The 15374-nt window shown below is 41.5% G+C and overlaps 1 protein-coding gene across 1 annotated transcript; it reads left to right on the forward strand.

The window, feature by feature from the left end:
- The first annotated feature begins 9744 nt into the window (after window positions 1-9744).
- Window positions 9745-11855, forward strand: LOC694109 (protein FAM47B-like). Its single transcript, XM_077988278.1, has 2 exons — window positions 9745-10545; window positions 10690-11855. The coding sequence occupies exons 1-2, from the start codon at window positions 9768-9770 to the stop codon at window positions 11853-11855; spliced, it is 1944 nt and encodes a 647-aa protein (XP_077844404.1). The 5' UTR covers window positions 9745-9767.
- The last annotated feature ends 3519 nt before the right edge of the window (window positions 11856-15374 follow it).

A 15374-nucleotide genomic window follows, 5' to 3' on the forward strand; every position in this document is an offset into this window, starting at 1 on the left:
AACACGGAGGTTCCCTCTTCCCTTTTCTTTGTCAACCATCTGGGCAGTAAAATGGCAGGCAGCATGACACCAGCCATGTAGAGAAACCATTTGCATAATAAAATATTAGGGTGGGGCGGCCAGCTTCTTTGCACACTATGTAAATGGTACACCTGGTCCAACCAATCTTTCAGGTCCTATGTAAATCAGACACCGCCTCTTCAAGCTCATCTATGAAACCCCATGCATTTCACCACAGAACTGGAAGCCCCACTCAGGAGTCCCTCTCTCTCTGCAGGAGAGAGCTCTTCTCTTTTCTCTTTTCTTTCGCCTGTTAAACCTCCGCTCCTAAGCTCACTTGTTGTGTGTCTACGTCCTCAGTGTCCTTGGTGTGAGATGACAAACCTCAGGTATTTACCCCAGACAGCAATGCTGCCTCACTGCCACCACTGCTGCTGTGACCACCAGCATAGAGGCAGGCACCCCAGAACCCACTAGCACCATGCTGCCTCGCCACACTGCTGCTGCTGCTGCTGGCACATGTGAATGAGCATGAATCTCACTGCCGCTGCCCGACAAAGTGCTTTGACTGGCACCACCCAATGAAGCACTCAGTGCCTTCATTGCAGCAGGCCCCTAACATCAAGAAGCCAGAGAACAAAGCTGGGACTCAGTAACATTTCCTCAGAGTTAGAGCACACAATCCAGAAACCTGAGCTGAGTCTCGCCACCTAAAATCTTACAGAAACAAAACCAGTCGACTGAACCCACCTTATCCCACAATCCAATCCCCAAGGTCATCAAATAGCCTAAAACAAATAAAAAACACCCAAAGAACAGTAACTTTAAAGACTTGAGAGAACATCAGCCCACAAAAATTAGAAGAAACCAGTGCAAGAACTCTGACAACTCAAAAATCCAGATGGTCTTATTTCCACCAATCAACCACACTACTTGTCCAGCAAGCATTCTTAAATGAGTTGAAATGGCTGAAATGACAGAAACAGAATTCCGAATATGGATAGAAATAATCAAGATTCAGGAGAATGCTGAAACCCAATCAAAGGAAGCTGGGAATCACAATAGAACAATACAGGAGCATACAGACAAAATAGCTAGTACAGAAAAAATGTAACTGACTGATAGAGCTTAAAAACACACTATAAAAATTGCATAATGGAATTGCAAGTATTAACAGCAGAATAGACCAAGCTGGGGAATCTCAGAGCTTGAAGACTGGCTTATTGAAACAAGATAGACAACAATAAAGAAAAAAAAAAATGAAAAGGAACAAACAAAACCTAAGAGAAATACAGGATTACGTAAAAAGACCAAATGTAGGACACAATTTCCTCTCTGAAAGAGATGGAGAGAATGGAAGCAATTTGGAAAACATATTTCAGGATATCATCCATGAGAACATCCTCAACCTAGCTAAAGAGACCAACATTCAAATACAGGAAACGCACAGAACCCCACAAGATACTTCAGAAGAAGGCCATACCCAAGACAAATAATAATCAGATTCTCCAAGGTTGAAATGAAAAAAAAAAAATGTTGGCTAGAGGCAGTGGCTCACGCCTGTAATCCCAGCACTTTGGGAGGCTGAGGCAGGTGGATCGCAAGGTCAGGAGATCGAGACCAGCCTGGCCAACCTAGTGAAACCCTGTCTCTACTAAAACTACAAAAATTACCCAGGAATGGTGGCACACGCCTGTAGTCCCAGCTACTTGGGAGGCCGAGGCAGGAGAATCACTGGAACCCGGGAGACGGAGGTTGTGGTGAGCTGAGATTGCACCACTGCACTCCAGCCTGGGCAACAGAGTGAGACTCTGTCTCAAAAAAAAAAAAAAAAAAAAGGAAAAAATGTTAAAAGCAGCTAGAGAGAAAGAACAGGTCACCTACAAAGGGAACCTCATCATATCAATGGCAGAACTCTTAGGAGAAACCCTTCATGTTAGGGGGCCTATATTAAACATATCAAAAGAAAAAAATTCCAACCAAGAATTTCCTATCTGGCCAAACTAAGCTTCACAAGCAAAGCAAAATAAGAGCCTTTTCAGAGAAACAAATGCTGAAGAAATTTGTTTCCATGAGACTTGCCAAACAGAGCTCCTGAAATAAGCAGTGAATATAAAAAGGAAAGACTGTTACTGCATTAGTCCATTCCCACACTGCTAATAAAGACATACCCGAGGCTAGGCAATTTATAAAAGAAAGAAGTTTCACTGACTCACAGTTCAGCATGGCTGGGGAGGCATCAGGAAACTTACAATCATTGCAGAAGGGGAAGCAAACACGTCCTTTTCCACAGGATGGCAGGAAGGAGAAGTGCAGAGTGAAAGGGGGCAAAGACCCTTATAAAACCATCAGATCTCATGAGAACTCACTCACTATCACAAGAACAGGATGGGGGAATATTCCCATGATCTAATCACCTCCCATCAGGTCCCTTCCCCAACACGTGGGGATTACAATTCATATTACATTTCAAAATGAGATTTGGAGTGGGGAACGCAGAGCCAGACCATATCAGTTAGCATCCACTAGAAAAACACATACACAGACAAATGACACTATAAAGTGACCGCACAAACAAGACTGCATAATAACTGGCTAACAACCTGATGACAGAATCAAATCCACACATAACAATACTAACCTTGAATGCAAATGGGTTGAATGCATTCAATTAAATTAAATCCAATTAAAAAGCCCAGAGTGACAAGCTGGATAAAGAAGAAAGACCCCGTGGAACGCGGTCTTCAAGAGACTCATCTCTCACAGACTCAAAATAAAGGGATGGAAAAAATCTACCAAACAGATGGAAAACACAACAAAGCAGAGGTTGCAGCCCTAATTTTAGAAAAAAAAAATAGATTTAAACTGACAAAGATGATAAAAGAGAAAGAAGGACATCAAATGAAGAGAAAGAAGGACATGAATTGAAAGGTTTGATTCAACAAGAAGTCCTAACTACCTTAAATATATATGCAACCAACACAGGAATACCCAGATTCATAAAGCAAGTTCTTAGAGACCTACAAAGAGATTTAGTCTACCACACAATAATAGTTGGAGATTTCAACACTCTACTGACAGCATTAGACAGAACACTGAGGCAGAAAATTAACCAAGGTATTCAGGACCTGAACTCAACCCTGGAACAAGTGGACATGATAGACATCTACAGAACTCTCCATTCCAATCCAATATACTACACATTCTTTTTATCGGCACATGGCACAAGGTCTAAAATCAACCACATGATCTGACATAAAACAATCCTGATCAAATGCAAAAGAACCACAATCATACCAACCGCTCTTTCATGCCACAGCACAATTATAATAGAAATCAAGACTGAGAAAGTGCTTAAAACCATACACTTAAATATAAATTAATAAACCTGCTACCAAATGGCTTTGGAGTAAATAATGAAAATAAAGCAGACATTAATAAGTTTTTTGAAACTAATGAGAACAAAATACAACATACCCGAATCTCTGGGACACAGTTAAGGCAGTGTTAAGAGGAAATTTATAGTATTAAATGCCCACATGAAAAAGTTAGAAAGATATCCATTTATCAACCTAACATCACACCTAAAAGAAGTAGACAAGAAAGAGCAAGTCAAACTCAAAGCTAGCAATAGACAAGAAATCACCAAAATCAGCTGACCTGAAAGAGATCGAGACATGAAAAGCTATTTATGGCATCAACACATCCAGGAGGCTTTTTTTTTTTTGGAAAATTAATAAGATAGACTTCTAGGTAGACAAATATAGAAAAAAAAGGAGAGAACCCAAAAAACACAATTAAAAATGAGAAAGGAGATGTTACCATTGGTCCCACAGAAATACAAAAAAAAAAAAAAAAAAAAATAGAGACTACTGTGAACACTTCTATGCACTCACGCTCAAAAAACTAGAAGATATCTGGATGAATTCCTGGACACATACACCCTCCCAAGACTGAACCAAAAAGAAATTGAATTCTTACACGAACCAATAATGAGTTGTGAAATTGAATCAGTAATAAATAGCCCAATAACCAAAAAAAGCCCAGGACCAGAGTGATTCACAGTTAAAGTCTACTAGATGTACTAAAAAGAGTTGGTACCATTTCCATATAAAGTATTCTGAAAAACTGAAGAGGGACTCCTCCCCAACTCATTCTATGAGGCCAGCATCATCCTGATACCAAAACCTGGACACAACAACAAAAGAAAACTTTAGGCCAATATCCTTGATGAACACTGATGCAAAAATCCTGAACCAAATGCTAGCAAACCGAATTCAGCAGCACGTCAAAAAGCTCATTCACCATGATAAAGTTGGATTTATTACCGGGATGCAAGATTGGTTTAAGATACAAAAATCAACAAATGTGATTCATAAGCATAACTAATGACAAAAACCTCATGATTATCTCAATAGATGCAGAAAAGACTTTCAATAAAATTCAATACCCCTTTATGTTAAAAACTCTTAATAAACTAGGTATTGAAGCAACATACCTCAAAATAATAAGAGCAATCTATAACAAAACCACAGCCAACATCATGCTGAATAGTCAAAAGCTGGATGCATTTTCCTTGAAAATTGACACAAGGCAAGGATCCCCTCTCTCACCACTCCAATTCAACATAATATTGGAAATTCTGGCCAGAGCATTAAGACTCAAGTACTTACTTCGATATCCTAGAGAAATGAATCATTAATCCAATCAAAATGCGGGAAATCTCCATACTTATTTATTCATACTTCTGAGAAGACAATATCATGCCTTCTGGCTCGGCTCAGAGTTATCTGGTTTCTCAGGTTCTCCACACAGAAGGTAAACTTAGCGAGAGCTAATAAAAGCAAAACAATTACAAAGTTGATTGGATCAAAGTGAACGTGATTGGTTTCTGTAAAAGGCTGGCAGGTGCTGCGTGTGAATAGGAGAGGCAGCAAAGTATCAGGTAATGTGAGTCTGCTGGAGCACAAAAATGGTGTCCTGAGTTAAAGTGAAGTAAAGTTTGTAGAACAGTCAGACACACAAAAATGTCAAAACCGGGACTACTTAGGCTCCATTAAACCAATGCACTTCATCACATTGATCTTCATTGTTTCTTCTCATTCCCTTGTTTACGTATTCATTACATGCTGCTCTACTCAGAGCATTTTGACTTGCTTGAGCATTTCTTTATTAGCTTGTTGGTGTTGGTTTTGCTTGTCAGCTACACCATTCATTTCTGGAGTAACACTTCATACTAAGGCAGTTGGTGCTTGTTGACTGAACAGGCCAGTTGTAATTTCTCTGCACTCTATAGTGATGTCAGTTTTCTTCAACCTAAGAAGGACTACTTGCACAAGTAAGTTGTTTTCACTCCTAGTTGTTTTTTTACTGCCAGTCAGGTACTCACCAAACTTTGTATCTTCTTTACTCTTCTATCATGACATCATTATCCTGTGGGCCCACCAGTTATGCACATATTATCTAGGTGAATTATTTTGTCCACAGGCTCTACTATCTGAGTTTTACATTCTGATGTAGTACTTGCTGAAATTTAATTTTCTTCAAATTTGGTAACTTTGGATAATACCATTACTACTGTGGTTTTTGAACTCTTTGAAAGTCTTTGGGGCCTATAAAAGGCACAGGGCTTTAGAAAAGTATTTCTCACATACTGGTGTGTATAATTTAAAGACCATGTGAAATGTATTACTGGCTCCACTTTGAAAAAAATTATGATTTACTGTATACGGGGTGAGAGGGGTCACAGTATGCATTTTAAAGAAGCTACAGCTTTCTCTCTTGTATGATTAATAGTGATTTGTTGATAATTCCTCAGGATGCAATACATAGTTTAAAATGGAAGCCTTCTATTTCATAATAATTTTAGATTTATGCAACAGTTGCAAACATTGTACAGAGCATTTTCATGCACATTTCACTCAGCTTCCCCTAAAATTAATATCTGACATTTTACATGCATTTAAACTAAAAAATTAACATTGACATATTACTATGAACTAAACTTCAGACTATATTCAGATTTATAGATTTTTACACCCATGTCATTTTTCAGTACCAGGATCCAACCCAGCCTACCACATTGAATTTAGTTGTCATGTCTCTTTAATCTAAAGTCTATGACTAGTTCTCAGCCTTTACTTGTTTCCCATGACCTTTATGGTTTTGAGGAGTACTCGAGAATTTTGTAAAATGTCCCTGGACTTGGGTTTGTTAGATGTTTTCTCCTCATTAGACTAGGATTCTGGAATTTAGGGAAGAATATTACACAGGTGAAGTGTCTTTCTCATCACATCCTATCAGAGGAGTACATGATACCAATGTGACTTCTCACTGCTCATATTAGCATTGATCACTTGGTTAAGGAGAAGACGGCCAGGCTTCTCCACTAAAAGGTCACTATTTTTCCCTTTCCATGTTCTATTTTTTAGAATCCAATCCCTTTCCATATTCTGTTTTTTAGAATACACTCTGGGGAGGGCATTTAAATTTCACCTCCTAGAGGGAGGAGTATCTATGTACATTTTTTGAAATTCTTTGTAAGAAAGATTTTTACCTTTCTTCTCATTTATTTATATGTACAACTATATCAGTATGGACTCATGGATATTTTATTTTATACTGTGTTATAATTTTTAAATTTTAATTCATTTTGTTGCTTAAATTGTTTTAACTTTGGCCATTGTGTGCTCTTTCCGTTTGGCTCCTGATCTGCTTTCATTCTTTTGTTTTCTTAGCGCTTCTGTATTTTCTGTCATTACATAATACTCCAGATTCATCTTGTGTTTTCACTGCCCCAGGCCTAGAATTACTCATTTCTCCAAGGATATCTCTGTTTTTTGTTTTGTTTTGTTTTGTTTTGCTTTTGTTATTTTGGAGAATGGTATTTAGAAACCAAGATCTGGACACTGGAGGTACTTGTTGCTACTTGGGTGTCATTTTTTTCTACTTTCTCAGCAGACAGAGCTATAAAATATATGCATGTATACTAACCAATATGTACACAAGTCTATAATTATTTCTTTAGCTATTCATCTCTGTACATGTTAAACCACTCTATATTATAAACTTTTTTGTGTTCTTTGTTTTCTTATTGTTAAGTTTTAAAATTTAGTTATGTATTCTGGATATGTGTCTTTTGTATAATATTCTACTTTGAAAAGTGAAAAAAATAAAGTGGCTGTAAGGTACAAAAACTGTTTTAACGAACAGTCACATGAAAATTTTTGAAGATGTCCAGTTGATCTTTAGGAGCTTCAATGTGTGTTTTTCTGTGGGATTATTTAGAAAATAGAAGTTTTATTCAAACCTTCACCCGTTTTAGATAAGTGAGTACTCATATGAGCTTGCTAGTTAGAGTATTGTTACAGAGAATTGAAGCATTGGCTCTTGAATTTAACATACAGTCCATGGAATTTTTCTAAGTAAGAAAGTTAAAAATAAATCCATATCAAATTTGGTCTTACCAACTTCACATTATGAAATCTACTAAATATCTTGAGACTTTAACATAGATTCTTATAATCGATAAATGAAAATATTTGTGATATATACATGTATGATGTTTGTTTCTCCTTTATTTAGACACTGAATGTAGCATATTTTTATTCAAATTGTAGTAATACTATATAAAATAACAATATTTTACTGGATGCTTTTTCTGTTCCAGACACTATACAAAATCATGTTATATAGATTATCTTGATTTACACATAAGCCATTTATTTGCTTTAATGGGAAACCTAAGAGAAATATCTATTGTGTCTATTTTGCAGAGGAGGAGTCACAGGCAAGAGAGGCATTAATCATGCCTCATTTACAAGGAGGAACTAGGGTATACCTGCTAGTAATGGTAGAAAACATTGTTCAGCTGCACCTGATGAGGGAAGTAAGAAACCTTCTTTTCAAAAATGAGTAAGAATGTACAGAAAAAATTATTATGTGATGAGAAAATGATATGCATAAGGAATAATGCAGGCTGAATTTGTCTATAATTAAAATTTTTTATAAAAGTGCTTTTTCATAGGTATTGTTTTAAGCACTATAAGAGAGAGAAAAATTTAACTGATATTATTCAAAGGAAAATAAAAAATTACGACTGGACTTGAGGGTATAAAGATACTCAGATTGGAAAGGAAGACAGGAAACTGTCGCATGTGTGTATGTGTGTTTGATGGAGTCTTGCTCTATCGCCAGGCTGGAGCGCGTTGGCGCCATCTCAGCTCACTGCAACCTTCGCTTGCTGGGTTCAAGCGATTCTACTGCCTCAGCCTCCCTAGCAGCTGGGACTACAGACACGTGCCACCAGGCCCAGCTAATTTTTGTATTTTTACTAGAAACCGGGTTTCACCATGTTGGTCAGGCTGGTCTGGAGTTCCTCACCTTGAGATCCGCCTGCCTTGGCCTCCCAAAGTGCTGGAATGACAGGCATGAGCCACCACGCCTGGCCTGAAACTATCTTTATTCACAGATGACATCATCATATATATATAGAAAATTCAGTGAAATCTACAAAATGCTACTGAACATAATAAGTGAGTTTACCAAGGTTGTATGATACAAGATGGATATACAAAACTCAATATTTATATATGCTGACAACAAAAAATTGGAAATTGCAATTAAAAAACAATACTACATATATTTGTATGAAAAACAATAGGAAAAATCTGTAGAGAAAAAGATTCGAAAGACACATACACTAAAAATGAAAAATCACATAAAGAAATGGAAAGATGTACCTTCCTCAGTGGTCAGAACATTTCCTATTGGTAATATGCCAAGTATCCTCAATTTGATCTATAGATTCAACAGAATCCTAATCAAAATCCAAACAGGACTTTTTTTGAAGACATAGACAAACCGATTTTAAAATTTCTATAGAAACTCAACGGACCTAGAAGAACCAACTTTGTAAAAGAACAGTGTTAAATAATTAGTACAGCCTAATTTCTAGATTTATTATAAAGCTAAAGTAACCAACAGAGTGTGAAATTTGTGTGAGAGAAAAATCAATGGAAGAGAAAAGAGTGCCCAGATATTGACCTTCAAAAAATATAGACAACTGATATTCTACCCTTTTCCAAATGTAATTCAGTGGAGAAAAGATTGTCTTTACAAAAATAGTTCTGAAATTATTAGATATAGGTAAGCAATAGGTACGTTTTTAAAATAAAAACTTGGATCTATATCTTGTGCTGTTTACAAAAATTATAACACTTAAATGACAAAAAAATCTTTGTGACCTTTGGATAGACCAAGTTTTGCATAGATACACCAAAAGAAGCACAATCCCTAAAAGAACAAATTGATACATTGGACTTCATCAAATTAAAAAATTTCTCTTTGACACAGACAATGAAAGAGCAAAACCAAGGCTGAAGTGAAAAAAATTGCAAATCATATATCTGATAACCTATTTACATCTAGAACACAGCAAGTATTCTCAAAACTAAATATGATATCCAGCAACACAATTTAAAAATGGGGAAAAAATCCACAGAAACTTCAACCAAGGAGAGATAAGGATGGCAAATAAGCATATATAGAGATGTTCAATACCAGTAGTCATTAGGAAACGCAAATGAAACCCAGAATGAGATTGCACTACACACCTGTTAGAATCCGGGCTGCGCAGGTGGCGTCAGCGCTGCCCCGCCTCCAGGAAGGAACCTGGGCTGCGAGTGGCTGGCGGTCTCCTAGAGACTAGAGCGGCAGGGATCAGGAGCCGCGGAAACTGGAGAGGTGGCACCCCAGCGAGGGCCACCATGGGGGACCAGAGGCGGCTGGACCGGCCGAGGCCCCCGGGCACGGACTCCAAGTCCTCGTCCTGTGACAAACAGCCTTCCAAGTGCTTCGCGAAGCGCAAGCACAGACGCCTGAGGTTCCCGCCCATGGACCCTCGGAACCGGGTATTTGTGACGGAGGGCGTGGACGACTTCCGCTATGGCTGTCGGTCTCCCGAAGGTACGCTCGTTTGTCGCCGTGACGAGTTTTTACTCCCCAAAATATCTCTCAGAAGTCCCCAAGCTGACCCCAAGGGCAAGAAAAAAAAGCTGCGCAAGAAAGCGGCCCTATTTTCCGAGCTCTCACCAGCCCAGCCAACAACGAAGGCGTTCGTAGAGGGAGTGGAAGCCCAGCTGACGGCCAAGCCTCCCTTGGCCGTGAACTCCAATCTGGGAGAAGATACGCCTCCAGATCTCCTACTACGGGTGCTGAAACCTCTGGATCCTGAGAGGAAGCTGGAGGACACATGCGCTTGTAAGGGCCGGGAGAAGACAACCGAGGTACCCACCGAGCCTGGTAAATACCCCTGTGGGGAATTCTGCCCGCGGCCTCCCGAGACTCCGGTGTCCCATCTCCGCCTGGAGCTTCCCAAGACCCCGGTGTCCAGTCTCCGCCCAGAGCCTCCCAAGACTCCCAAGACTCGGGTGTCCAGTCTCCGCCCAGAGCCTCCCAAGACTGGAGCGTCCCATCTCCGCCCAGAGCCTCCCAAGACTGGAGCGTCCCATCTCCGCCCAGAACCTCCCAAGACTCGGGTGTCCAGTCTCCGCCCGGAGCCTCCCAAGACTGGAGCGTCCCATCTCCGCCCAGAGCCTCCCAAGACTCGCGTACCTCCTCTCCGCCCAGAGCCTCCTGAGAATGGAGCGTCTCATCTCCGCCCAGAGCCTCCCAAGACTCCGGTGTCAGGTCTCTGCCCGGAGCCTCCCAAGACTGGAGTGTCCCATCTCTGCCCGGAGCCTCCCGAGACTGCAGTGTCTCATCTCTGCCCGCTGCCTCCCGAGACTCCGGTGTCCAGTCTCCGCCCGGAGCCTCCTGAGACTGGAGAGTCCCATCTCCGCCCAGAGCCTCCCAAGAGTCAGGTGTCTAGTCTCCGCCCAGAGCCTCCCGAGACTGGAGCGTCTAATCTCTGCCCGGAACCTCCCAACACTCGCCCGGTGTCCAGTCTCCTACTACAGTTGCTGAAACTGGACTCTGACAGGAAGTTGGAAGATGCACAGGCTCGTTGTGAGGGCCGAGAGACGACAACCGAGGAACTCACCAAGCCTAGTAAATACTTTTTTTGGGAATCCTGCCCGCGGCCTTTCGAGAGTCGTATGCCCCATCTCCGCCTGGTGCTTCCCAAGACTCGTCGAATGTCCAGGCTCTGCCTAGAGCCTCCCAAGACTCGTCGAGCGTCCAGTCTCTGCCCGGAGCCTACCAAGACCGGAGTGTCCCATCTAAAAGAACTGTTTCAGGAAGATACACCAAGCACAATGGAGTGCATTTCTGACTCTCTTGAACGTAGATTCACATCGAGAAAACTCCGTGACTTCAAGTGGGCAGGAGACCTGGGAGTTGATGCAGAATCCATCAGCAGTCTGTTTGACTTTACCCCTGAGTGCCGAGCAACCTCTCAAGATGAAAACATTGAGAAGGCAAACGAGTGTTCCTCAGAGCTGAAGTACAGCATGGAGCTAGATGACATGGATGAGATCGACTTCTCGCAGATAAAAGAATGGGACAGGAAACTCCAGGCGGCACCAAATTCTTACAGTGCACAAGGTGTGAAGATGAGGTATGGGCCATGGTACTTCAAGCCTAAGTTGGGGAAAAAGCTAAGAAGTGATGAACCTTTGATTGACCCCAAACTCGTACTTAAAAAGCCTGATGAACCCGACATTCTTGACGGTCTTTATGGACCAATTGCCTTTAAGGATTTCATTCTAAGCAAGGGCTACAGAATGCCTGGCATCCTTGAAAGACTGTTTGCCAAGAAGGGATGGACTTATGACTCTGTTAAGACTCCTATGCAACGTGCAATGCAAGTTTACAAGTACAAAGAAGACGTCACAGATGCATCGAAAGAAGATTAGATGGTTTGCAATTTACTACTTAATTGGGTATTTCTTGCTCTCATTTTAAACATCAGTCAGAATTTATGATGACTGGCCCCGTGAATGTACAACTTTGGCAACATCTGTAAATTCAATACCTAATGTTTATAAATATTACTTGATGACCTGCTTTGGCTTCATTATTTCATATATTTTATCAGTTATGTTATTAATATTCACATATACTTTTTTCACATTGTTAAAGCACTGTGAATATTACATCATCATTTCAATTATTTGTAAAAATACATACAACCAGAAACAAAAGCAGAATTAATATTAGAAAGAGAAATGGGGTCGGGTGCATTGACTCACACTTGTAATCCGTCCCCACTTTGGGAGGCCCAGGTGGGTGGATCACTTGAGCCCAGGAGTTCAAGAGCAGCCTGGGCAACATGGTGAAACCTGGTCTCTACAAAGTGCAAAAATTAGCCAGGCATGGTGGCGTGCACGTGTAGTTCCAGCTACCTGGGGGGCTGAGTGGGAGGATGGCTGAGTGGGAGGATTGTTTCATGCCACCACACTGCAGTCTGGGAGACAGAGCAAGACCCTGTCTCAAAAAAAAAAAAAAAAAAAAATGTGCTGAGTAAAATAATAATTATATAACTCTTCTTATATGAAAATTCTAATGAAATAATTATGACGATTATTTTGTTATAAAAATTGGAGTCTATAGCCAAAATAACGTTAACACTTTTTAACAGTAAAATTATTATCCTCCCCTTTAGGATTCCATCAAACCCTCAAAACAAGTTTGAAAACTATGTATCAAAATCATAGGTGAAACTTGAGCTATGCCATTTTATCATCTCTCTCAATTGAATGTATGTAACTATTCACCAGGTTCATAAATATTCACTACAAAAGACTATTACCAAATGCTATAAACAGGTGCAGAATAGGAGGCAGCTTCAACTGAGAAGTATCATGCCTTATGGCTCAGAGTTATCTGGTTTCTGAGGTTGTCCACGAAGCCTTGGGCTTCATGCAGGAGCATCCAATGTTCAGTTCCTTTCAGCAAGAGACAGACCTACTTTTCTACATTTGGTTATGTGATCTCGCACTTCACGGAGGATGTATCCTCATCTACACAATGGACACCATATCATCAAACTCAAATTCTGGTGAGACTTAAAGGATTACTTATTGGAGTGCCTAATGCCTCAAGCATCACAGAATTGATACTCAACATATATTTATGGAAGAGGAGGAGGGAGTAGGAAAGGAAGAAAGGTACTAAAAATATCACAACAGAAAGACACTATTAAAAAAAAACTTTTTGATGATGTTTATCTGGTGATAGCCGTCACCTATATCACACACAATCTTAGTTGTTCCTTAAGATGAAACTGTGGTGCTTGCTTTGGCTGCACATATACTAAATTTAAGATGAAAAATTGTAATTGCAAAATAAGAGCCACTGGTTAGGGCTTCTATTGCTTATTGGCAATGACTACTTCCAGTGAAATAAACTTTCCTCAGAGAAATTACGTGGGTTTCTCCACGCTGTAATTACACACATTGGTATTACTTGTCACACAGATATAAACAGAAACAATATTTGATCTATTTAGATTTTTAACACCAGTTGGTCTTCTCAAAATATCCTGACTTCAAATCCATAGGTTTTAGAAAGAGAATTCAAGAGAGCTTGATATATAATTGTGTCTAAAGCTATGAATGGTATATTCCATAAATACTGTAGTAATCGATTGTATTACAGCATCACATAGGTTTCATAAAAGCTTTGGATAATTTGTCTGTAGGAACATGTGATTTAACGAAGATGAAGGGAATTATTTTTCATTTCTGAGAGTCTGCATGAATGAGCAAGGCCTTTGGAGCTAGGCAAAAATGAGTTCATATCCCAGTGCTGCCATGTTCTTATCCTGTAGCTTTAGGCAGAGGCAGAACAGATGGAGGGAAAACACAGAGGCTGGGCCGGAGTGGGAGGAAGCTAGGAACCCTTCCTGGGGCTACTGTGCACTGGAATGTGTTCCTGGCCCCCAGTGACTCCTACAGAGGGGGTGAGTTTAACAGGCAAGGATGAACCCACTCTCACTGTGGGCCTTGGGAACCTCAGCAGGAGAAGACCCTAGACCACCATGGACACTTGAGTTGGCAGGGAAAGCTACTTAGAGAAGTGGTAGGGGCAGAACTCCAGCTGGGGGCAGAGCGCAGAGGGTGTTCTGTGGGAGCAACTGTAGTGGGGCACTGTCAGAGATGTGCATCCTCCTAGGCTAGATTTGTTCTCATAGGAGACTTTAGCCCTAAGGGAACTTTCGAACCTGAACTCTGCAGGGCAGTCTTACCCATGAGACAGGACCGGTCCAACCTGAGCACCTCTGGCATCTTTCAGGGCCCCAGCCTGGCCACAGCTGCTTGCAATACAGCTGCCAGGTGCCCCCTGGGGCCCACATCACAGATGGTGCATCACGCCTGACTGGCAGAGTGTTCCAGCAGAGTGGCCTTTGCAGACACACAACAGGTCGTTCACAAACATGGCCACCTTCCACATCGCTATGCCAGTGCGTGTATGCCCAAGCAGATCTATCCTTCCCTTCTCCACCAGCACACTGGTACTGGTATACCTGCGCCCTGCCTTGCCACTGCTGCTGCCGTGAGTGCACTCCCTCACCATCCCCACCCTACCACACCACTTCAGAACATCGGCAGGCACAGAGCCCCCGAGCCCCACCCCTGCCAGCACCCTGCCCCTGAGCCTCGGTCACCAGAGCAAAACTAGACATAGAAAACAGTGGACTAGCCCGCAGCCTTGAGCAGACTGCTGCCAGCTTAAACATGCACAGAGGGCACACGCAGTCCTGAACCCACAAATGCCCCACCTCCATGCTAAAACCACCACCTCCAGGGATATGCACACAGTCTCAGTGGGGGCTCCTCACCACCACCAAACCATACTGCCACCACTGCTGCTGCGAATACCCACATCGAGGCTAAGCACCCCAGCAACACATGATAACCCTGCTGTATCAAATGGATAAGTGTGCACCCCGCAATGCTGCTGCAGCAGCTACTGCTGGTACATGGGAACAAGGACAGATCCCACTGTCACTGCCCTGTGAAGTGATTTGGCTGGCATCATACACTGGAGTGTTGTGACCAGTGGTCTGGTAGCACCTCAGCCCCTCCAGTACAACAGGTTTCTAACCTGGAGGAGCCAGAGATCAAAGCTGGGGCCCGATACCAGTCTACCAGAGTTACAGCATGCAATCCAGGCAGGAGTTCTGAGCTGAGCCTTGACCCCCAAAAATCTTCCAGTCATGTAGCCGGTTGACTGAATCCACCTTATATCACAATTAAAGGTCATCAAATAGTATGAAAGTAAAAAAATAGCCCATTCACAGCACAGAAACTTCAAAGATTTAAGAAACATTAGCCCACAAAGATGAGAAGGAACCCGCACAATAACTCTGACAATTCAAAAAGCCAGTGTTTTCTTTTCTCCAAATTACTACACTGGTACTCCAGCAAGGG

The sequence above is a fragment of the Macaca mulatta genome, chromosome X (genome assembly GCF_049350105.2).
Source record: "Macaca mulatta isolate MMU2019108-1 chromosome X, T2T-MMU8v2.0, whole genome shotgun sequence".
In the NCBI taxonomy this organism is placed as follows: domain Eukaryota; kingdom Metazoa; phylum Chordata; class Mammalia; order Primates; family Cercopithecidae; genus Macaca; species Macaca mulatta.

What these genes read in the sequence shown, in the direction of transcription:
- LOC694109 (XM_077988278.1), top strand. Translation starts at nt 9,768, where the DNA reads ATGGGGGACCAGAGGCGGCTGGACCGGCCGAGGCCCCCGGGCACGGAC. An exon ending in TCCCAAGACTCGGGTGTCCA is followed by an intron (nt 10,546 to 10,689) that starts GTCTCCGCCCGG and finishes CTCCGGTGTCAG; the next exon opens with GTCTCTGCCCGGAGCCTCCC.